The 25,793-nt window shown below is 34.3% G+C and overlaps 1 protein-coding gene across 1 annotated transcript in view; it reads left to right on the forward strand.

The window, feature by feature from the left end:
* Positions 1-25,793, forward strand: part of SND1 (staphylococcal nuclease and tudor domain containing 1) — a 468,465-nt gene that overhangs the window by 214,484 nt on the left and 228,188 nt on the right. Inside the window, exon 13 of the mRNA XM_031939005.1 lies at positions 8,858-8,968. Coding sequence (XP_031794865.1) covers positions 8,858-8,968 — 111 coding nt within the window. The remainder of the gene's footprint in view (positions 1-8,857; positions 8,969-25,793) is intronic.

Raw genomic sequence — 25,793 nt, forward strand, 5'->3', positions numbered from 1 at the left:
ATATCCAACTGGAAAATATATGATTAGATGTCAAAGATACCAGGAGGGTATTTATATTTTTTAAGAGATTAAGAGATTGGATTGGATGATTACTAAGGTCATTTCTAATCCTGATATACTCTGATTTTTTTACTTTCTGTATTTAAAAGAATAAAATTAAGTAAACCAGAAAAAAATAGAGGTTATAATTTACAAAAGGTTCTGTGATAAACAAAGGCCGATGGGTATGTCTGTTTTCCAAAGGCTTGTGTCTTTTGTAGGATCAGGACAGCAAAGTGGGCATGTGATATATCAGCCATTTTGTCTAAGTTTTTTTTTTTTTTTTTTTTTTTTTAGTCGCATATATTTTTCCCTTTGGGAAATGTGGACAGAATTCCATTTCCTAGATTCTGCAGAAAAGAGTACAATCTGAATGAACTCTTGATGATCACTTAATCTGCCCTCATTTCATCCATGCTGCCTGCAGGGTAACCAAGAGTGTAAAGATATCTGAACTTTCCTTTCTCTGTATTCAGAGCTAAAGTTTGCATACCGGTGACATTTTGAGAGGCTCTCCAACTCTTTGGGTGCCTATGTACTGACTGTGTTAGTTATTAAACAGAAGGAAGAGTTAAATTACTAAGCATCACAATTAATTTGATACATCATAGAGCAGCAGGCATTGAGGGGGAAGGGTTAAGGGGAAACAAGTGTATGAAAGAGGTATGATTGCTGTGTAAAGGATGCGGTGCCATCTTTGAAATTCATAGTTATTGATGTTTCTAAAATTGGGCTTTGTTTATAGATGTTCCTTGGTTGGTGTGGGCAGCTCCTCTATCTGACAAACCAATTTTTATTTACCAGATTTGTAGAGATCCAAACAATAGAAATTTGGGGAGAGGACACTAGTAACTGAGTTGTGGTCCTTTCAGAGAAGTCATGCAATACATTTTATGGAGGTCATAGAGAGTGTGTCTCCATCTGCTGCTCAGCATGTGCTGTTCTGATTTGAGCCTAAGTGGGAAGATAGTAAATTCATAAGAATATCTGTACTGCCTCCAGCTCCCTTCCATCTGGAATAAGGCTCTTGTTCATTTTGCCCTTCACAGATAGATTGTTTTTCTTTTTAATTCCAACCATAAAGAAACCAGTTCTATCTTGAGACTACAGTTTCTCATTCTGTAATTATACTTGATCCCTTAATTTGCCTGGTGACCAACCTATGTGATCCCAAGTTTGCTCTCGTTTCATAAATGAAGTACCTAGTATATTTTTCACTAGGCTTTCTATGAATATATGGCAGTGAGAATGTCAACTCTCAAATTTAAGAAGAAAGTTTCTCCTCCACCCTGAGCTTTCTAGGTCCTCATCTCTGATTTGTATGTTTGCTTTATCTTATTCTATCTCCATATCCTCCTCTTCTGAGAGGATGATCCCAACACCTATTGGGTTCCTGAATAGATTAGTGATATTTATATCTGGAGATTCCACTCTAAAGACTTTGGTTCCTATGGTAGATAAAGGCTGTAGTAAAAGAAGGAGATTTCTAGCATGGACATTGGGATCTCTTTTTCCTTGTGAAAGATGTAAGTTGTAAATTATGCCTTTCAGGTTATCTGTCTTATTCTTAATTCATGAGTTTTGGCTGATGGACTTCCTTACAGTTTGTAAAGATTCTCAATGATTTTATGTTTCTACTGGAGGTCACATACTGAATGAATCTGAACTGCTGGTTTTTCTTCTTGTCATTTTATTTAATCTTGAATCAAATTCTGTAGAGATATTTTTGTGCCTATATATAGGTTTGTCTACATACTTTTCTTTTTAGAAAAAAAAATCTTTCCTTTTATAATATGCATAGAAATTCAAAGCTTGGCACTGGTTAAATTCAGATGTTCCTTTTTAGTGGACATCATAAAACACTGCCACATCATAAAATATAGCCACATTGAAAAATGACTATGCTTCCCCAGAATCAGGAATATCAGTTTCCTCTGGATAACTGGAGATTTTCATTTCATAAGACATGCCTAGTTTTGGGCTCGATTCCTGTTATTTCAGTCCTATTCATTAGTGCCTATTTAGAATCAGAATTTTTAGGTTTGGATGAATTTTAGGGAACATTTAATCCAATTTCATGTTATAGAAGAAACTGAGTTCCAATGAAGTAAGGTTATGTAATTCACCAAGACCAGGATTATTATTCCAAATCTATAGCACTCTTACCATGATCAAATGATATACCCTGCTGGAAGAATTGCTACTATCTGACTCTTAAGAGTAGTTTATTGATAATAGGAGTTATACCTTATTGTTTTATCAATGTTTGAAAAGACTGCCCCTTTACCGATTTATTTCCAATGACATTGACAAAATTAAGAGAATTCAGTTTTCCTGGGAAAGCATTTGCAATGATTCCATGCTATATATATTTTATAGTATATTTTACTTTGTTAAAAATGACAGCTTCCTAGTTACTTAACTATAGACTACACTTTAACTCATTCTTATTCCTTAGGGCTCCCTCATGTTCTAAGGCTTGCTTTTTTTTCCCTTCACAATATGCATCCTTGCATTTATTAATCTGTTATTCAAGAATCTTAGTATTGTTTATATGAAATTTATATTTTGCTACATGATTTCTCTTAATGGTGGCATAGGGAATATGGAAATTATGTTTCTAAAACTTCCTTAGATTGAAACAATATGGAATCAATGTAGCTCCAAGTAAAACGTAAGGAGAAAGATATCCATGCATAAATCTCCCTCACCTCAACATAGCCTGCATATTTAATTTAGTGTCAATATTATAATTATTTTTTTCTTTAGTAAAACAAATTCCATATGACAAAGGAGTTGTTTTGTCATATCATATTTAAAAATTGCCCTTGTCCTAATGTATGACAACTTTTATGCCTTTTCTTCTCTGCCTCTCTTCTTCTTTTTTACTTTCCTCACTGTCTCTTCTCTCCATCCCTTCTTCCCTTCCTCCCTCCCACCCTCCCTCTCTCAGTTTCTCTCTCCCTCCCTCCTTCTCCTTCTTCCTTTCCATTCTTCCTACCTTCCTCCCTCCTTCCTTCCATTATTTCCTTTTCCTCCCTTCCTTCTTTCCATAAGGGTAGATGACTTGTCTGGGATCACAGAAGAAGTAAGTTTCTAAAACTGGATTTGAACTCAGATTTTGTTGAATTCAGAGCAAGTGCTCTATCCATTGAGTCACCTACCTGCGGCCCCCCCCCCCCCACACACACACACACACCCTCTATTTAGAACTAAAACAGGGATAAGATTGAAGAATAACAATATGGTATTTGTGGAATATTGACAAAAGTAGAGACTGAAAACCAATAATGTCAGATCCTGCAAGCATTATTCATCATTTGTATGTTTCTTCCTTCTTTTTATCCCCTATTTATTTTTTAAATGTTTTATCTTTAATTCTTATTTTTATATCACCTTTATTTCTATATCTACCCTTTCCCTTTCCTGCCTAGAGAGAGACAAAATAATTCAGCAAGACAAACCAGTACACCAACTAGGTTTGAGGATATGTGGTGTTATTAAACATCCAGAATCAACAAATTTCCCTTTATTCTAGATCTTTTGGTTTTTTTTTCCTTCTTCTCTGCCTTTTTTAAACCTGGCTACCATCTCCATCTCCTTTGCTGGATACTTATCTAGCTCAAGCCCTCTAACCATTCATGTCCTTCAGGATTCTCATCAGCTTGTCTCCACCTTCCTTTCAGATATATCAAATAGGATGTCCTCTAGACATCTTAAACTCAACTTATACAAAACAAAATTTTTACTCTCAAGACCTTCCCCTTCCTGACTTTTTTATTGTAGTCAAGGACAACACCATCTTCCTAGTCCCTCAGGATCAAAACTTAGGTGTTCATCCTCTGTTTCTCACAGAGCCATCATCCCTTTTACCACTCCTCATTCAATCTATTGTCAAACCCTGGTATTTCACCTCTGCAACATCTCTTATCTATGCTTCTCTTTTCCTTATCACACCACCATTCTAGTTGTAAACTCTTATCATCTCATTCCTTGGCTATTGGACAGGAATGTCCCAAGTCTCTTTCCACTCTGGTCTATCCTCCAATTAGCCAACAAAGTGTTTTTCCTAAAGCACAGTTCCAACCATGTCCATGTCTGTGTATAACCAGAACTTGGTCAGACATTGAAGACTCCAAAGCTATCCACTTATGCCATCCCCAGTTGTCCCTCTTATGCCTTACTGCTAGATTTCCATTACTCTGTAAGACAGAATGGGATTGATGACTTTGTGCAATCTCCTCACTTAGATCCAATTCATGCATGTGTCAAAATCATCATCCCTAATGGCATTGGTTCTCTTCAAAAATGAAGAATGAACAAGTGGCTCTCTGTCCTACAAGATGTAGTACAAAATCCAGAGTTTGGGATTGAAAATCCTTCATGATCTAGTTATCTCCTACCTTTTCAATCTTATATCTTATTCCCCATCACTTACTCTCTGGTCTAGTGAGACTAGCCTTCCTGGCTCTTCCATATCCAAGATAGTTTCTGACTGTCCTCCAAGCCTGGAAAATCCTCTTCTACATGCTACCAATCACCTGTCTTTTACTGGAAGATTTCCCCATCCCCTCAATTCTAGTGTCTTCTCTCATTGCGCGCCCCCCCCCCCCCCATTCATCTTATATATAGCATAGTTGTACATTTTTATTTGCTTGTTGGCTTCCCCAATTAGATTGTGCACTTATTGAGGGCAGGGACTATCTTTTACATCTTTAATATGCCCAGTTTAATGACTGACTCACTGAATCCCACCTCTACCATGAATACCTTTCACAGTAAGGCAATTAGTTTCATCTTTTTCAATTCCTTCATTTAAAGGGCTAGATGTTCCTTGAAGCAAAGTCCCTTCCAACTCTCCATTATAATCTTGTTACCTAGAGTTTTACTTCAAAGATACATTCTAGTATGTAATGCTGGAATCTGTTGCCTTTTAGTGCCTTCTCTTTGTTGATTATTTCCAATTTATCTTGTATATTTATGTAATTGTTTCCATATTGTCTAATAATACTTGTGTTACATATTTCACAGATTTGTTTTGAGGAAAGTGTTTTATAAACTGTAAAATGTACTTTAAATGCATTGTTGTTGTTTCCAATAAAATAACAAAGTTAATCCCTACTCTTTGCCATGTTTAGAAGCATTCCCTCTTCTTTTTTTTTTTTTTTTTTTTTTTTAACTGATGTTGAGACTCATATAAGTTGGCAGTCCATTGAGGAAGAATTCTTAATTGAGGCTAACTGGACAGTTTCATTATTTTACATGTTGGCTAGTTGAGGGGTGAGAGTTAACAAGAATTAAGCTCAAGAACAGCATATAAAATCTACCTTCATCTTTCTTTCCCTTGAATTACATTTGTTTCCATTGGAATCCATGCTTCAGAAATAGCTAGCTTTCCATCAACTTTTCTTTATGTTCATTTATAGTCTTTCTTCCTGGGAGTCCACTTACAGAGAATAAAGGACACTAGAATTTAGTGTCTAACTAGTTTTTCAAGTTAGAAGAGGTATGCCTGGAGACCTGGCTCTGCTACAGTGTGTGATCTTGGGCGGGTCATTTTTTCTTCCTGAGTATCAAGCTCTTTTATGTAAAAAACAAGGGAATTTAAATTAGATAACTTGTAGACTAACTTACAGCTCTACATTTTATGATTTTCACAGCACATGAAGTCACAAAATTTTAAAGAGTTCAAGGGGACTTTAGTAGAAATGTAGTTCAACCCATATCCATAAGTAATTTCTTTTATAACAACCTGATAGATGGGTATATAATCTCTGCTTGAAGATTTCTATTGAGGGGAATTCCATTATTTCAAAGCTACTGGTAGTATTTCTGAAAAACTCACAATTTATTCAGAAGCTTGGGGTTTTTTGTTTGTTTGTTTTTAAATCTGGCTTCAAATTTACTTTGGCATCAAACAGAACAAATATAATTCTACATTCACATAACCTTCCAAATACTTAAAGATATCTATCATCTCTCTCCTTTTTCTTCTATTTTTCATTGAATATGCCCAGTTCCTTCATTTGAACCTCATATCATGGACTCACCATTTTGAATTCCCTCATCTATCCACACTGTCCATCTTAATGTCATTTTTAAATTGTGTCCATTCGTCAGCTAACTTTTATTAAAACATCTACTGTGTTCTAGGCATTGTGATGAGTGCTGAAATATCCAACACTCTCGAGAATCCAGATGTGTTATTGCCAAAGCAGAATAGAAACTATCAACTCCTTCTTGGGAGCCTTGCCTTATTCTTTAGTCAGTGATTACATTAGCCTTTTTTGTCTACCACATTACAGTGTTGATTCAAGTTTAATTTGCAATCTACTGAATCTTCTGGCTCTTCTTTAGACAAACTGCTGTTTTAAACATGCCTCCTTTCTGTCTTGGACTTGTAAAGGTGACTTTTTTTTTTTTTTTTGGACTTATATGTAAAGATTGTTCAATTGAATGTCATCTTATTAATCCAGCCTCATTATTTAATTCAATTCAATAAATACTCATTAAGTGCCTGTGCTAAGCACTGGGAATACAAATTTAAAAAAAAAAAAAAAAAAGACAGCATCTTACCCTAAAGAACTGAAGACTGCACACAAAAGAAAGCTGGAAAGCAGAGGATGGAAGGACAAGGGGAGCCTCTAGCATGGGAATATCTTTTATTATTATTATTATTATTATAGCTTTTTATTTACAAATTATATGCATGGGTAATTTTATTACAGCATTGACAGTTGCCAAACCTTTTGTTCCAATTTTTCCCCTCCTTTCTCCTCTCTTCTCCCCCAGATGGCACGTTGACCAATACATGTTAAATATGTTAAAGTATAAATTAAATACAATATAAGTATATATGTCCAAACTTATTTTGCTGTACAAAAAGAATCAGACTTTGAAATAGTATACATTTATCCTGTGAAGGAAATCAAAAATGCAGGTGGACAAAAATAGAGGTATTGGGAATTCTATGTAGTGGTTCATAGTTATCTCCAAGAATTCTTTCGCTGGGTGTAGCTGGTTCAATTCATTATTGCGCTATTGGAACTGATTTGCTTCATCTTATTGCCAAAGATGGCCACGAACATCAGAATTGATCCTGCTCATTTCACTCAGCATCAGTTCATGTACATCTCACCAGGCCTTTCTGAAATCATCCTGTTGGTCATTTCTTACAGAACAATAGTATTCCATAATACTCATATATCACAATTTATTCAGCCATTCTCCAATTGATGGGCATCTACTCAGTCTCCAGTTTCTGGCCACTACAAACAGGGCTGCCACAAACATTCTTGGACATAAAGGTCCCTTTCCCTCCTTTAAGATCTCTTTGGGATATAGGCCCAGTAGTAACACTGCTACATCAAAGGGTATGCACAGTTTGATAACTTTTTGATCATAGTTCCAAATTGCTCTCCAGAATGGCTGTATGTGGGAATATCTTTTTTTATGGAGTTCAGGACCAAAGGTGAAAGATTCAGATGAGCTCTGTCAATGTGTTAGCTATGTCCCACAGCTTTGTGTTATCTGTGGTTTTGACATACATTCCATCTATACCTTTATCTAAGCAGCCCATTTGGACAAGAATTTATACTATAATACAAAGAGTGTAAAAACAATTTTTAAAGACTTAATTGTGGTGATCAACACAGTGCTCAGTTATGGATTCCAGAAGTCTAATAATAATGTATGCTATTTGCTTTCTGCCCGAGAGATGATAGTTTAAGCATACAAAAGGAGACATCATTTTGGACGCAGTCAATATGAATTTTAAATAAGTTGATGCTTTAATAAGTATATTTGTTATAAGGATTTATTTGTGGAGAATACAAGGTGGAAAGGAAAGAAAAGAAATGTTTGTTAATTGGGGAAAAAAGTTAACTAAATATTATTATTTAGTTAGAATTTTTTTCCATATTCAGAGTATATCTGCTTATTTTCTTTGCATTGGATCATATAAATAACATTTATAATAGGATTATATAAGTGAATAGATTCAGATTTAACCATCCTGGAAGTTCTTATTTACATGTTTAATAAAGCTTCCACTAAAGTGCTACTTTTTGTCTAGGGATCTTCTAAAACTTTGGGGGTGGAAGGGAATTGGTATAGACCAGTAAAAATAGGACTTATTACACAGGGATTGTACTTCCCCAGGACTAATTTATTTTTGATTAATCCCATGTTCCTAAATATTATTTTTAAGTGTCTTTCCTTCCATTAGTTAAAAAGCAAAGTACAAATCCTAATATATCATCAGTACAATAGTGACAGAGTATTTTCTATTGTTTTGGCTTTTTTTTTTTTTTTTTTTTTTTTTGCATTGAGCATACCACACATGATCAAAGGGCCTAGATTCCATTTATTTCATATTTATTTCTGATGATTTTGTAATTTCTCAAATTCAACTAAAAGTAGTCTAAGAAGAAAGTGTGCAAGGATGGCATTTTGGGAAATTTAGGTGATATTTGTGATTTTTATAATATCTTTAGATCTGAAATTTTTGAGCCTAATTTTTGTTTTCAGAAAGTAAGTACAGGTTTAGTCTTTCTGTAACTGGAAAAGTGCAGCCTAATTTGGTCTTTCAATAGATAATTTGATTTTGGGATGTATATATTTGGGAGAGAATGTGTCTCTACCCACCATGGGATCTTGATTCTTAGTTTTGGTTTCTTAGCATTTAAGGTCTTTGATCTGGTGTTCTTTATTTGTTTTGTTGTCGGGATGGGAGTTAGGGAAGGGGAGTAAAGAACTAAAAGCAAAGACGCAATTCCTGTCTATATAACTAAGTACTCATTGGCCTTTTGTATTACAGAAACATTGCTGAGGCTCTTGTCAGCAAAGGACTGGCAACAGTGATACGTTATAGACAAGACGATGACCAGAGATCTTCCCACTATGATGAACTACTTGCTGCTGAGGCCAGGTAAGACGGAATAATTTTTTTCCCAGGAAAAGTTAGGAATATGGAACCACTCATTTCAGTTCTACATAAAACAAATCATTTTATTTTATTTATCATTTACACACATAGATATATACACACACACATATATATGTGCATGGCGTGTTGTTCATATTATTAATACTGTTATTTTCTAGCTGCTGCTATTGGGTCCCGGCTTATATACCTACTACATCTCTTCTTTACCAACCAGAATGCACTATAACTCAACACCTATTTTTCACCTATAAACCTTTTGTTATATAGAGAGGAAATGGAAACATTTATTAAAAAGTGAATTTTATCTTCACACTTCTAACAACTGACAGGAGTGTGTTTTAAAAAGCCAGTGACATTTCACCACTGTGCTTTTCCTATGGCTAAACACCCCAAGGGTATTCAGATAATATGGTACCATTTCTTGCCTTTGACAGACCTTAAGAACCATTTCCAGGGAGATTCGTGTCACTTGGTCCCAGTAGCAATTGAGTTCATGCTTCTAATAAGTAAAGTACTTTTGGAAACCACTTTGAACAATACAACAAAATTCTTGGCCCTATCCAAAATTTAACACTTTTTGTGGTAGTTATTGGAAGGGCCAGCCAGATAAAAAGCTATTGTCCTTCACTTAATAAAACAGACAATTCAGATGACATAAGGTCTTTTTTAAGTGAGTAAGCCATTCTTGTCCTAGTAAGACTTGAAGAAGAAAAATAAACCTGAGTACATGATATCCAAACTATATTTAAGACTTTGTAATTGACAAGTGTTTTTCTTGCTCTTAGGGCCCAGAATAACATTCTGGGCTGGCATTTCCTTCTAGGGCTATGCCACGTGTTGATAAATAGATTACTTCTGGATTATTATGCAAATTGTCAAACATTGTTTCAGGCATCTCTGTTTTTTTGGTCATTAGTGGCTTTTTCCCAGAGGAGTGGGTAAAGATCTGATTTCTGGATGGACTTGGGGAAATAAGAAATCATCATTTTTGTCTATTCAACATTTATTGATGCCAATAATGAACATTGTAAAAGACAGCCCAAATAAGTCAATTTTCTTCTGTTTGGATATTGGGTGGGATTGTGTGTTCTCAGTTTGCCAAGAAAAAGAGGTGACAGTATTGCCCAGTATACTAGTGAACATATGTTTCTGATGTGTAGAAATTTGGGGGAAAGGGGAAAATTTAAGTTAGGAAAGTTGGTTATGTGGTGATAATTATCAAGATTCCATTAAAGATTGAGAATTTATAACCTTTTTACATCACTTTTAGAAATAAATTTATTATACTACAATGTTTGACACACATATCCAAATATTACAAGCCTTTAATTTTATTTAATAAAGAGAATTTTTCCCTGATATTAATTATGAATTGGAGAGATACAGGTAATAAGATGTTTGTTCACTTAAACTGAACTCCTTGGAAATCATTGTGTTGATTCATTCAGACTAGTAATGGAAAAACCTGCTAAAGAGTTATTGTCTATTAAATCAGGATTCTTTATTCTTTCCCACTTGACAGACAACAAAGTTTTCAGAATGAGTAGGCACAAGCCATTGTATGTTACAAAAGTTTTTCTTCTGGAGTATTAATAATACTCATGAACGTGGTGACTCTGAAACCTCAAAAGTGTGAAGTTAATAGAAGATTAAAGTTTTATAAACTAAGAAAGACAGAAACAGTTGACCAAATCAAAATGCTATGTGATAAAATGTTTTAACATGTGATCATGCACATGCAGTGTGGTGTAATTGAGCTAGGAATTGGTAGATTGGGATTCTTGGTTTTGTTTTGTCACCAATTGACTATGTCTTAGCTATATTAAGACTTCTTTAACTTCTTTTGGACACAATTTTTTCATCTGCCAGATGATAGGGTTGAAGCCAAATAGATTTCTGTCACACTATTCAGTCCTGAGAGTCTAGGAAAAAATAATCATCAGTCTTTCAACACCAGTCACTTCCGAAATCTTTAGTCTTTTGTTTTAATTTGAGATTCCCTCATCCTCACCACAGTGCTATCTCCCATTCTACCTTTTATTTTTCTTTTTAGTGTCATCTCCTCATGCATGTCTCACTAAGAGCCTTATCATCTTATTTATCTTTTCAGTTGATCCTGAAATGTGAACCCATGTCTTTTGAATACTTTGGTTTGGGATTATTTTTCCTGAGTTTTCTTAGCTATATATTCTCTCTTTTTTTTTTTTTTTTTTTTTATTTATTTATTTATTTATTTATTTTTTAATTTAATAGCCTTTAATTTACAGGATATATACATGGGTAACTTTACAGCATTAACAATTGCCAAACCTCTTGTTCCAATTTTTCACCCTCTTACCCCCCCCCCACCCCCCTCCCCTAAATGTCAGGATGACCAGTAGATGTTAAAATATATTAAAATATAACTTAGATACACAATAAGTATACATGACCAAAACATTATTTTGCTGTACAAAAAGAATCAGACTCTGAATTATTGTACAATTAGCTTGTGAAGGAAATCAAAGATGCAGGTGTGCATAAATATAGGGACTGGGAATTCAATGTAATGGTTTTTAGTCATCTCCCAGAGTTCTTTTTCTGGGTATAGCTAGTTCAGTTCATTACTGCTCCATTAGAAATTATTTGGTTGATCTCGTTGCTGAGGATGGCCTGATCCATCAGGACTGGTCATCATCTAGTATTGTTGTTGAAGTATATAATGATCTCCTGGTCCTGCTCATTTCACTTAGCATCAGTTCGTGTAAGTCTCTCCAGGCCTTTCTGAAATCATCCTGTTGGTCATTTCTTACAGAACAGTAATATTCCATAATTTTCATATACCACAATTTATTCAGCCATTCTCCAACTGATGGACATCCATTCAGTTTCCAGTTTCTAGCCACTACAAAAAGGGCTGCCACAAACTATATATTCTCTTAATTGAACTTCTACTTAATGATTTTTCCCTGTATTTCTGAGGCCTTAGTACTTCCCAACTAAAGTCTCTTCTGAAGATCTCATTAATGAGTTGTTTGCTTCTTTTCTTTTCTTAGGTCTTATTCCAAAATAAGTACAGATTTGGTTCTGACCCCATAGCTTGATACTGGTCTTTCACTTAATGTTAACACTTTAAAAATCTTTATTGCTTATGTTTTGATCTAAGGCAATCTGAATTAATTTACCAAGAAAAATTTCATGAGGTCCTGTAACCAATTATTAGCAAGGCCAAATTAATGACATCTGCCATTTCCATTAAAGATTCATTCAGAAACTCTTTGGGAAAATAATAGAGAGGTTTCAGGGGAAAGGTCTTCATAAAAATGAAGAATGAATTCTTTAGGCCTCAGAGCTGGGACAGTTCATTACTAAAGATAGCTTTGATATTCCCTCCCCATTGCTTAATGGATTTCTCTTCATGCTTATACTTGGTTAAGCCAGTAATTTTTGCATCATTTTCCTCTGTAGACTTTATCTTCAAGAATACTTTGTTACTCCTTTTAGATGAACTTGGCTAAAGGGCAGCTTGTTAACTTGTCTCTCTGCTTGGGTTAGTGCAGCTGGCTCTGCAGCCAACACAGGAGTTGATGGGGTTGTTCTTTACTCTGGCCTGATCTGCCAGCTCTCCCCATCATGCACTGATGGGAGCTCAGGAAGAGGTGAGCAATGAGTACTTTGGGAAACAGAAGGAAGATTATTACTGCCAATTAACAGCTGGGTCAATATTTTTTAGGTGCACACACCTGTGTGTTGAAAACTAGCACTTGCTTGTTTGTACCTGTAGACTTTTTTAGAACCTTTCTTTATTCAAATTTTTTTGGAAGCCTTTACTAAACCTGCAGTTTGCATAACGCTATCTCTCTCCTTATTTAAAAGGCAAACAAAAGACCAAATTCCCAAATGATGGCCTTCCTTTTTTGGCTCACTTGTCTTTTGCCAGCTGCCTCTTCCCCCAGCTGCCTCATGTCTCACCAAGATAAGGTTTTGCCATTTACATGAACTCTTGGATCTTTTTTCTCATATAGGCTCTGTGGAAAAGCCTTCCCAATTAACAACCTCTCCTTTTGGGAAGGATGGCAGGAGGGAAGATAGATGCCTGCTAGAGCTAAACCATACTTTAGCCAACAATTCTCCTGAACTGTGTATCTCTATAAAACCTAAGAAAATGACCCCTAACTCCCTTGTTAAGTTTTTCTATATATTTCATTTATAGAGACCACATAGTACTTATTCTTGATTTTTCCGCATGACTGTTCTAGTTTTCTGTTTTCAGATATTGCCAATCCTCCTAAAGCAGAAATTTTTAAGATTTATTTTTTATTTTTTGATGACAAAGATCTATGGTTCCCTTCTCAGAATAATATTTTTCAGTGTAAAAGGGGATGCACAAGGTTATAAAGGAAACTAGTTACCCTGGAATACAGTTAGCAAGATATTTTGAAAATTCATTCAATTCTCAAAATCTACTTCTCTAAGGCAAAGGGGGAGTAGATCTGGTTACATGTACTACAAAAAATTTGAAGAATCAGAGGATAAATTTAGAACCTTTTTTCCTTAGCCTTTATACTCACTTTCTCTCTCTCTCTCTCTCTCTCTCTCTCTCTCTCTCTCTCTCTCTCTCTCTCACCTTTCATCTCTACTACATTTGTTGTCTTTTTCTTTGTGGTGCATATTATTTGCATAATCTTATAGATCAGTGTTGTAACTTGGAGTATAATACCTTACCCATGATCATCAAATTTAATGTGATAGAATGTTAATTATTTGGACACATTTCCTGTTTGTCTTGCTTTAAGCACCTTGGAAGTTATGTTCTGTTGTCAGTATGGTTTTCAAGTAAATTAAAAAGAGGAACAAAGTTGCACATGGATTCTGCCTTTACATTTCTTGAGCTCCCAATGGGTGCATTTTTGGAAAAAGTAAAATTATAAAAATACTTCATGAGCTGTAAAGAAACTAATTCTCATTACAGAGAAATGGAGCTTCTTCTAAGGAATTTTCTAATTGTAGATCCTGTGATTTAGAATAAGAATGCATTTGTTTGTATTTTTTCATGCCTTATTTTATCTGGGGAAAAAAGAAAAAAACAAGCATCTTTTTATAGTACAGTGTCTAAGCCAATTTAAATACATTTTTCACATTTTATAAATTTATTAGCAGTATCTCAGGAAATTATCCAACATGCTAGCTACATAGGAATACAGAATTTCATAGTTATGCTGTTTACCTTTGTGGGTGACATACATAAGCCTGTCCAAATTTCAGCTTCCATTTACCTCCTTTCTTCCCAAGCCTGTCAGGAAAATTCTGTCTAAGAAGACTTTGCTTCAGCCACATCCCTCAAAAGTAGAAAACTTGGTATTCTGACATTCTGACATTCACACTTGACTTTTTAATCCCTACAAGACCCAGTCCTGATTAAGGTTCTCACAAAAAATACCTTCTGTTTTTTTTTTAAGCCAACTTAAAGATTCTCATTCCTTCCTCTTTTTTTAATGTTTAATTTAATATTTTATTTTTTATGTTACATGTAAATTTTTTTTCATTTGTTTTTAAAAGTTGAGTTCCAGATTCTCTACCTTCTTACCTGCCCAGCTCCTTCTCCCCCATTAAGAAAGTACACGTGAAGTTATGCAAAACATTTCCATAAAAGTCATGCTGTGACCAAACACATAGATTTTTCCCCATTTGTCCCTCCCCCAAAAAAGAAACCCCTCAAGAAAACTATAATTTAGAAAAAAAAGTATGCTTTAATCTATATTCAGACACAATCAGTTTTTTCTCTGAGTATGTTAGATCATTTTTCATCCTAAATCCTTCAGAATAGTTTTGGATCATTGTATTGCTAAGAATTGTAAAGTCATTCACATCTGATCATCCCTCAATATTGCTATTACTTTGTACATAGTATATTTTGCTTTACCCGAGTTCATGAAGGACTTTCCAGGTTTTTCTGAGAACATCCTGCTTATCTTTTCTCAGAGAGCAATAGTATTACATCACAATTACATATCACAATTTATTCAGCCATTCTCCATTCGATGGGCTTCCCATCAATTTCCAGTTTTTGCTGAAAGAAAAGAGCTGCTCTATACCTAAAGAAAGAACGTTGGGAAATGAATTGCATTACTCTGCATATTGAAATAACCTAAACTGAAAAGACATGCATGCTATGAGGCTTCTCAATGTGCAATCAACACACAATAACATTTCTTAAAGCTGGTGCTGAGATACAGGATAAAAATCACCTCCTGGGTTAACCATCTTATATCATGTTCTAAGTCTTGTAGTTTTACCAAGTAGTTTCACTTAACCAGTACCATTAAGTATACCGAGATTGGAGCAGTGGCTGATGGCCTTGTTAAAAAATATGAATAATGGATCCTTGCTGTATCCTTTTGAAATTTATTTGCTCAAAATGTTTGTGGCAGCCCTTTCTATAGTGGCAAGAAACTGGAAACTGAATGGGTGCCCATCAGTTGGAAAATGGCTGAATAATTTATGGTATATGAATGTTATGTAATATTATTGTTCTATAAGAAATGATCAGCAGAATTGGTTGAGAGAGGCTTGTAAAGACTTACATGAACTGATGCTAAGTGAGATGAGCAGAACTAGGACATCACTGTACACAGCAACAAGATTATTTGATGATCAATTCTGATGGACGTGGCTCTTTTCAACAATGAGATGATTCAGGCTAGTTCCAGTGATCTTGTGATGAAGAAATCCATCCACACGATGAAGAAATCCATCCAGATCCAGAGAGAGGACTGTGGGAACTGAGTCTAAATGACAACATAGCATTCTCACTCTTTTTGTTGTTATTTGCTTGCATTTTATTTTCTTTTACTTTTTTTCTTTTTGATTCTACTTTTCTTGTATAGCAAGAGTATAGATATGTATCCATATATTGGATTTAACATATAGTTTTACCATGTTGAACATATATTGGATTACTTGCCATCTAGGGGAGGGGATGAGAGCAAGGAGGGAGAAATTGGAACACAAGGTTTTGCAAGAATTAATGTTGAAAAAGTAAATTTTGCTTTAATAAAAAAAAAGAAAGAAAAGAGCTGCTTCAAATAGTTTTGTACATATAGGTCCTTTTCCTTTTTTTTTTTTTAATCTTTTATACAATACATGTTTATTCGCTAGATCAAAGGGTATGCAGATTTTATATTTCTTTGGATTTGGTTGCTCTACAGAATAGTTGAGTCAGTATACAATTCCACCATTAATGTCTCATTTTTTTCCTACATTGGCTCCATCATCTATCATTTTTCTTTTCTGGCCTGTTAGCCAAATCTAATAGTAGTACCTCAGAACTATTTTAATTTTGCATTTCTCCAATCAGTAAGAATTTTTTTTTTTTAATATGGCTATAAATAACTTGATCAGTTCATCTGAAAATTTCCCTTATCAGAATTGGCTGAAAGAGGGAAACTTAATTGGGCATAGATATCTATTTTATCCTACAAGTTAGTAGAAGGGGCGGGGGGAGGCAGGTAGAATAGTGAAGGGGAGGGCCAATTGTGGGAAGGAGATGATCAGAAGCAAAACACTTTCAAGGAGAGACAGGGTGAAAGAAGAGAGAATGTAAAATAAATAAGGGTAAAATATAGTTAGCAAGAGTAATTGTGGGGGAAAAAATTGAAATAACTTTCTGTGTAATTGAAGCAAGACCTCATTTCTTAATTATATAGAGAACTGAGTCAAATTTTTAAAATAAGAGCCATCCCCAATTGAAAAATGTTTAAAAGATAACAGTTTTCAGATGAAGTAATCATAGCTATCTCTAGCCATATGAAAAAAATGCTCCAACTCTCTATTGATTGGAGAAATTCAAATTATAACAGTTCTGAGATACTGCCACACACCTATTTAGTTTGACTAACTGGACAGAAAAGAATAAGACAAATGAGACATTAATTTGGTGTTGGTGGAATTATTTAGTGATTTGACTGTTTAGACAATTTAGAATCAGGGCCAAAGAGCTATAAAATCGCGCATATCCTTTGCCCTCACAATACTACTGCTACATCTGTATCCTAAAAGAGATAAAAAACCAAGAGAGAAAGGACTTATATGCAAAAAATATTTATCACAGCTTTTTTCTGGGATCAAAAATTGGAAACTGAGGTGATATTCATTAGTTGGGGAATGATTAAATAAATTGTGGTATAAAATTATGATGGAATACTATTATGCTCTAACAAATGATGAGCAAGATCTTCTGAGAAAACTTGGAAAGACTTCTGTGATCTGATACAAAGTGAAATGTGTTATGTACAAAGTAACAACAATATTTTAAGATGACCAAGTATAAATTATGTAATTATTCTCACAATACAGTGATCCAAGAAATTTGGGTATGGTATCCATACCCAAATAAAGAACTGCTTTTCTCTGAATGTAGATGAAAGCATCTTTTCTCCCCTTAATTTTATTCTTGTGGTGTTTTTCCCCCTGTTGATCTGTTTTTCTGTCACAACTATGATTAATATGGAAATTCGTTTTACAGCACATCTAAAATTAGTTCAAACTGTCTACCTTCTTTGGAAGAAGGGACGAAGAAAAATTTGAAACTCAAAATGTAAAAATATATGTTTAAAAAATTCTTTTTGGAGGAAAAGGGTCCCACATGTGCACAGATGTTTGTGGCAGCCCTTTTTGTAGTGGCAATAAACTGGAAACTGAGTGGATGCCCATCAATTGGAGAATGGATGAATAAGTTGTAGTATATGAATATTACGAAATATTATTGTTCTATAAGAAAGGATCAGCAGGATGATTTTAGAGAGTCCTGGAGAGACTTACAAGAACTGATGCTAAGTGAAATAAGCAGAACCAGGAGATCGTTATACATGGCAACAACAAGACTATAAGACAATCAATTCTGATTAATGTGACACTTAGGGGTCCTCAAACTATGGCCTGAGGGCCAGATTGGGCAGCCAAGGGCAATTATCTCCCTCACCCAGGGCTATGAAGTTTCTTTATTTAAAGGCCCACAAGTTTTTGTTTTTACTGTATCCCGGCCCTCCAACAGTCTGAGGGACCATGAACTGGCCCCCTATTTAAAAAGTTTGAGGACTCCTGCTTTACAACAATGAAATGATCCAGACCAGTTCCAATGATCTTGTGATGAAGAGAGGAGAGCCATCTACACCCATAGAGAGGACTGTGGGAACTGAGTGTGGATCACAACATAGCATTTTCATTCTTTTTTTGTTGTTCACTTGCATTTTGTTTTCGTATCCATTTTTTTTTTCCTGTTTAGTCTAATTTTTCTTGTGTAGTAAGATAATTGTATAAATATGCCTATATTGGATTTAATATATATTTTTAACATGTTCAACATATTTAACATGTTATTATATTAACATATTTGGATTACTTGCCATCTAGAGGAGGGGGTATTGGGAAGGAGGGGAAAAATTGGAACACAAGGTTTTGTAAGGGTCAATATTGAAAATTATGTTTTGAAAACAAAAAGTTTTAATAAAAAAATTTCTTTGGGAAAAAATGAAATACTATTCTATATTGAAAAGAAAAGGAAAAAATTCCCAGATTTTAGACAATTAAGAAGCCAGTAATAGCTGAATGTGATGTTTTGGGTTGTGTTTTTTTTGTTTGTTTGTTTTTTGTTTTAATTGCTTTTCCTCTCATTGATCACGTTATAATTCTTAAAGCTATACACATAAGCCTTCTATATGGGGGAGAGAGGAAGGGAGGGTTTATCTAGTTTGGTGGTACAATTGAGATGGTACTGATATTCAAAATGTTTATTTGTGAAGGAAGTTCTTTCTTATTGGGGGAATAGGCAAGGCTAAGCAGATGTGATAACAAGAAAGTGTATTAAAAGAGGGAAGTAGTTTCTTGATGCAGATAAATGTGAAAAAATTTAGCTCTTTCTTTTCTTCAGAAAAGATGATGCACTCAACATCCAAGTGGAAGCAATCAATCTGTATTTAAGGCTGTACAAATGGCTACTTCTTGAGAGCAGTGTAATATCTCCATTTCCAAATAGTTTTTTCCTTTAAGATATTAAGAATTGCTGCTCAGTTCCCTTCTTCAGATGCTGTTCTTCTGCACTCTATCTTTATATTACTTTTCTCTGAAAGGCAGTCTCACTTGCTGTTTTGGGGTATGAAAATTTAGAAAAAGTCGAAACGGATCACATTCATTGAGCACCATTGTTGAGGTCATACAATAATGAAACAGTGACGTTTGGATTAATACCCAGATGTCTTCCATATTACTATCACTGTCTACTTCTAATTGTGTGAACAATCTAGATTACATTTCTGAAAATATATAATTTACCCTGATTTCCTCAAATATTGCTAAGTTCCAGTAATCTCAACATGTGCAAGTGATTTCACCATTTACAATCTTATAGCATGAAACATTTTTGGCAACATTAATTTGACCATAAAAAATTTAAAGAAAAAGAATATATTTTAAAAACTAAGTATTAGAAATAACCCCTAATATAAAAGGAAATTTATATAAAATAAAGATGTATCTCTACCCATGTCATACATGTAGCTTACTATCTTAGTATAACAGACGAAAATCATAGTGAAAAATTCTAATTTATATGGTTCACATCCTTCTTCCTTCCTCCTATCTGACTTTCCTCTCCTCTTTCTCCTTTCCTTCTCCCCCATCTGACTCTCTCCTTTATATCTTTAATTTCCCCCACTCCCTATTCTTTTCCCTCACAGAGGCGCTTGTGAGTAGAATATCTTGGTCAAGTAGTGTTGTTTTATTTTTTTTTTTATCAATTAACTAGATCATAGAATAAAAAGGAACACTGGTCCTAGAGTGAGGAAGACTTGAGTTCCCTCCAGTCTTAGAAACTTCCTAGCAGATCACTTAACCTTTGGCTGCCCTCAACTGTAAAATGGAGGTAATAATAGCAACTACATTGCAGAGTTGTCATGAGAATCAAATGAGATTTTAAAAAGCTGAGCACAGTTTCTGCCTCATAGTAGGTGCTTATTAAATGCTTTTTTTTCCTTTTTTGTCCTTATAATTCTAAGTTGCTTTCCTAAATGGTTGTACTAATTCACAAGGAATTGGGAGGTTACTATCCTTTTTACATAACGCATACCTTCTCATTATGTCTGAATGTCCTTCCATAAATCTTTCACAAAGGATCTACCTAATACTATAAATTCTGTTTTTTGTGGGGATAGGGAGGGTATTTTTTAGAAAAAAAATTGGCTGTGTGACCCTGGGCAAGCCACTTACCCCAATTGCCTCAGCCACCAAAAAAAAAAAAAAAAAGACAATAGAAAAATTATTGGTTAGTGAGATAGTAGATCCTCAGGCCTAGAATCAGGAAAACCTAAAACCAAATCTTGCCTGAAGACACCATGCCACCCAAAGTCAGTTTTCTCTTCTGTAAAATAATGGTATCTAGCTCTTAAAGTTGCTATGGTTATTAAATGAGATGATAATTGTAAAACCCTTAATTTAGAGCCTGCCTCACAATAAATGCTATATAAATGCTAACTTTTGTTGTTATTATCATCAAGAGATTTCTTTCTCTTTAATTCTGGCTCCTCCCTCCCTTATCTTGTCTCTCTGTATACTGGCTGTTTTTCTAATATCCAAGACTATATCTCCCCCTCACCAAAAACCCTCACTTGATGGATACAGTGATGGATTCTTCCATTCCTATGAATTGTTGATTTATATTTCCATTGCTCTTTGGAGGTAAACTCTTTGAGGTTCAACTTTTGAACTTTTTGAGATGTTCAACACCTCTCCTAAGTTACCAATGATTTCCCAAATAGAGCATGTAGTAGTCTTTTCTCAACTCATTCTTTTTGACCTCTTTGTAGATACTGACATTGCCATATGACCCTCTTCTTCTCAAAAGCAAGACATTGTTCTTCTGCTTCTGCTACTTACCTGATCATTCTTTCTCAATTTCGATTGCTAGATCTTATTCCAGATCTTACTAACTATGGATGTGCCATACTGAACCATCCTGGTCCCCTATATTCTTCTCCAGTCACCTTATTTGTGATCTCATTAGCTCTTATGGATTTTAATTATCATCTCTATACTGATGATTCTTTTTTTTCCCCTGTTAGTTTTAATCTTTTTAAATAGTTTTTTATTTTTCCAAATACATGCAAACATAGTTTTTGAGATTTGCTTTTGCAAAACTTTGTGTTCCAAATTTTTTTCCTTCCCATCCAATATAGGTTAAATATATGCAGTTCCTCTAAATATTTCCATATTTGTCATGCTGAAAGGAAAAAAATAATAGGAAAAAAATCAAATAATAAAATGTGAAAATATTATGCTTTGATTCACATTCAGTGAACATAGTTTTCTCTCTGTTTGCAGATGGTTCTTTCCATCACAAGTCTATTGGAATTGCCTTGCATCACCTCATTGTTGAAAAGAGCCAAGTCCATCAATAGATGATCATTATATAATCTTGTTGCTGTATAAAATGTTCTGGTTCTGCTCACTTCACTTAGCAACAGTTCACAAGTCTCTCCAGGCTTTTCTACAATCAGCCTGTTTGTCATTTCTAATAGAATAATAATATTCCATGACATTCATAAACCATAACTTATTCAGCTATTCCTCGGCTTGCTAGTACAGAAAGGCTACTAGAAACATTTTTGCATGGTGGGCTCTTTTTCCTTTTTTTTATGATCTTTTTGGGATACAGACTCAGTGTAGACACTGCTAGTTCAATACACAGTTTGATAGCCCATTGAGTATAGTTCCAAATTGCTCTCCAGAATGGTTGGATCAGTTCACAACTTCACCAGTTGTTCCAGTTTTCCCACATACCCTGCAACATTTATCATTATCTTTTCCTGTCATCTTAGCCATCTAAGAGGTGTGAAAATGGTACTTCAAGTTGTCTAATTTGCATTTCTCTAATTAATAGTATTTTAGAACATTTTTTCATAAGATTAAAAATTAATTTCATTGTCTGAAAATTGTTCATATTTGTTTACCATTATCAATTGGAGAATGACTTGTATTCATATTTATTTGAGTCAATTCTCTATATTTTAGAAAAGAAGCTTTTATCAGAAACAGCTTTCTATTTTCTTTCTAATCTTGGTTGCATTAGCTTTGTTTGTACAAAAACTTCAAAATAATCTAGTTTTCATTCATTATATTCTCTAGTTCTTCTTTGGCTATAAATTCCTTCCTTTTCCACAGTACTGAGAGGTAAACTATCATTGCTTCTCCTAATTTGCTTATATCATCTTTTTTTCTAAATCATGAACCCATTTCTGCCTTATCTTAGATGTTGGTCAGTGCTTAATTTCTGCCAAACTATTTTCCAGTTTTCCCAGCAATTTTTGTCAAATAGTAGAGAAGTACTTATCCCACAACCTGGGGTCTTTGGGTTTATCAAACACTAGTTTACTATGGTGTTGACCTGTGTCTTTGTGAACCTAACCTATTCCACTGATTCACTACTATTTCTTAGGCATTACCAAATGGTTTTGATGACTACTGCTTTATAATTCTGGTACAGCTAGGCCACCTTCCTTTGTAAGTTTTTTTCATTAAATCTCTTGAAATTCTTGACCTTTTGTTTTCCCAGATAAATTTTGTTATTATTTTTCCTAGTTTTATAAAATAATTTTTTTGTTAGTTTGATTTGTATGGCACTGAATAAGTACATTAATTTTGTTAAAGTTGCCACTTTTTTTACATTAGCTTGGCCTACCCATGAGTACTTGATATTCTCCCACTTGTTTAGATTAAATTTTGTCTATGTAAAAAGCATTTTGAAATTGTGTTTGTATAGTTCCTGGCTTTCACTTGGCAGTTAGACTCCCAATATTTTATATTATTACAATTATTTTAAATAAAACCAAGTCTTATTTTTTATTTGTTGGTTCAATAGTTTTCTTATTTTCAACTTTGTTAACTTTGATTATCAGAATTTCTAATTTGATATTTAGTTGAAATATTTTAAATTTTCTTCTTTTTTTTTCATTTTTCATTTTGTTTGACTCATTCTCGATTTCTCATTGGGTCATTCAATTCCATTTATCCAGTTCTAATTTTCAGTGAATTATTCTTGAGTTAGCTTTTTTTAACCTCCTTCTGCATTTGACCACTTGTACTTTTAAAGGAGTTGTTTTGTTCAGTGAATTGTTTTTACATTACATCAAAATTATTTTAAGGAGTTTTTTCTTCAGTAAATTTTTGTGCTTCCTTTTCCAAGGTGTTGGCTTCCCTGCTCCCCACCCTCCTCCCAGTCTTTTATAATTCTCCTACAGTGCTCTTATTTCTTTTCCTCATTTTTCTTCTCTCTCATTCTTAGATCCTTTTTGAACTGAAGTACAATTCATATTCCCCTTTGCGGCTTCATCTGCAGGCATTTTGCATTTGCTGTCCTGTAGTCTTCCTTCCCTTTCTCCATAGTAACTCTCTATAATCAGATCTCTTTTTGCTCCTTTTTAAAAATTGAATCTACTCTTAAGTCTGCTGTTAAAGGTTAAATCTATAAGGAAAATTGTCTCGAGCTTTCTATAGTAATCAGGGTCTTTTTACTAGATGCACTGGAGCTGTTGGTGCAGCCTTCCCCACTGTGCTGAGTGGCCTGATCAAGTCCTATCTATTAGGCTAGAGTTCATAGGCTCACAATTTTCCTTCTGTGGTTGCACTGGAGTTCTCACAGAGCTGGTCTGTTGATCTGGCCTTCTGAACCAGGACAGAGTAACTGACACTCCTATATTTTGGCCAAGAGCTTCCCTGCATCGGGCTTCCCTGTTATGTTGATGATTCTTAATTCTATCTATTCTGCTGACTTTCAGTTTTAGTTCTTTCTTCAACTGCATATTAGACTTCTTGAACTAATAAACATGTTGAATTGACTATCCAGTGCGTATTTTAAATTGAATGTGTACCAAACAAAACTCATTTTTTTCTCTTGAACTCTTTTCCCCTTCTCAATCTCTCTTTTTACTGTCAACAATACACAGCCTCCTTTCAGTGCCCCAGATTCACAACCTAGGAATCCTCCTCAATAGTTCTTCTTTATCTTTTATATTCATAGCTAATCTGTTTCTAAAGTTATTCTTTGCAGTGTTTCTCAGATACTTCCCTTAATTTTTCTGATAACTGCTCCATTATCCAGCAAAATGATCCTAAGTTCTAGTCTGACTTGAGTTGTACCTCTCTATGCTGTAAACTTCAGTGGTTTCCTATTAAATTCCAGGATCAAATACATTGGTATTTGTCCTTGCCCCCAGTCCTCTTACATTCCCCTCCTCCTTACATACATATGTGTACTCTTCAATACAATTAAACTGACTTTTTCACTGTTACACAAGCAAGAAACTCCATCTCTTGATCTAGACATTTTTCCTGGCTATTTCCCATCCCTAGAATACTTTTCCTTTTTACCTCTTCCTCCTGGCTATTCTGCCTTTTTTTTTTTTTAAATCCCAATTAAAATCCCACTTTTACATGCCTTCTTAATAACTTTCAAATTATCCAGTATATAGCTTGTTTACACATTTGTTTATTAGTAGCTTCCCTAGATACGCTACTCTAGGGCAGAACTTGTCTTTTTTCTCTTTTTGTATCCCCAGCACTATGTGCAATACCTGCCACATAGCCGACATTTATTAAAGGTCAGTGAATGATAAACCATCTACATATGATTCTGGAAAACAACTATGTGATTATATAGTTAACCTCAGAGTGTTTACAGCACAAAACAAATATTGCTGACTAAATGTCTATTCATATTGAATCAGATTCATATAATTTTGACTCAGAGTAATACCAGTTGCTCTTTAATTTTTAAGTTAAGAAAAACAAGTCCCAGTCATTTAATTTCTATGTTATTCTATCTGAAGATTATAATGAACATGATCAGTTTTTTTAAAAAGCAAAGAACAGAATTTTTATCTTCAAATGATTATAATCTCAATGTTATATATGGACATTATTGAAATGATAATGATAAGAATACATTAGTATAAATGTTGAGAATACTCAGAATATATTGGGAATGCCTCATTTGGATTTGCCTTCGGTTTCTGCGTCATGTTCTTCTGAATATCTGCAGAAGTGGCAATTTTGTTTGTCTTTTGAGGGGACTTTAGATTTTTTGCAACGTAGCCAATACTCTTCATTGCCAATTCTGATGAGTAAGGTCAATAATTTGGCCAAGATCATCCTTGTTGTTCAAAAACTCACATTAAAGTAATGGAATGCTTTTATTTCCCTTTTTTTGTGTGTGTGTGCCTCATAAATGTATTTAAATTCCGTTTCCTTTTTGGGAGGTGGTAGGGGTATGTTCTAAAAACGTGGTAGGACAAAGATGATGATTGAGCAGTTGCTTTGTTCTTTTAAATGAGGACAGAGAGTTTTAATAAAAAGAATTAAATGATTGTGGGTAAATGGACACCATTTTTTTAGTCATTGCCCAATTCTTCTTAGTGGTTGGGAAGATCTGAGTCTCTAAATAGTTCTTTATCCTTTCTTTTTCCCAAAATACTATTTCTCTCTGGTTCCTTCCTTTTTTTTTTTTTTTTTAAACCCTCCTGTCTCTGTCCCTACCTGTTTGGCAGGTATTTATGAAATAATACTATCTAATATATTACTGCCTTAATAGATGAAACTTATTTGCTAATAACTTTTTACCCTTCTGAAAGCTCAGTTGATAAGTGGTTAGCAAAGAGAAATTTTGATTGGTATATTTCTGATTCCTATAATGCCTGATTCCTTACTTTTGTCTTAATTTCTCTGAATTATAGTCAGACAAATAATTAAGAGAGATTTCAGCCTTCTGGTTGGTGATTATTGA

The sequence above is a fragment of the Sarcophilus harrisii genome, chromosome 5 (genome assembly GCF_902635505.1).
Source record: "Sarcophilus harrisii chromosome 5, mSarHar1.11, whole genome shotgun sequence".
Lineage (NCBI taxonomy): Eukaryota > Metazoa > Chordata > Mammalia > Dasyuromorphia > Dasyuridae > Sarcophilus > Sarcophilus harrisii.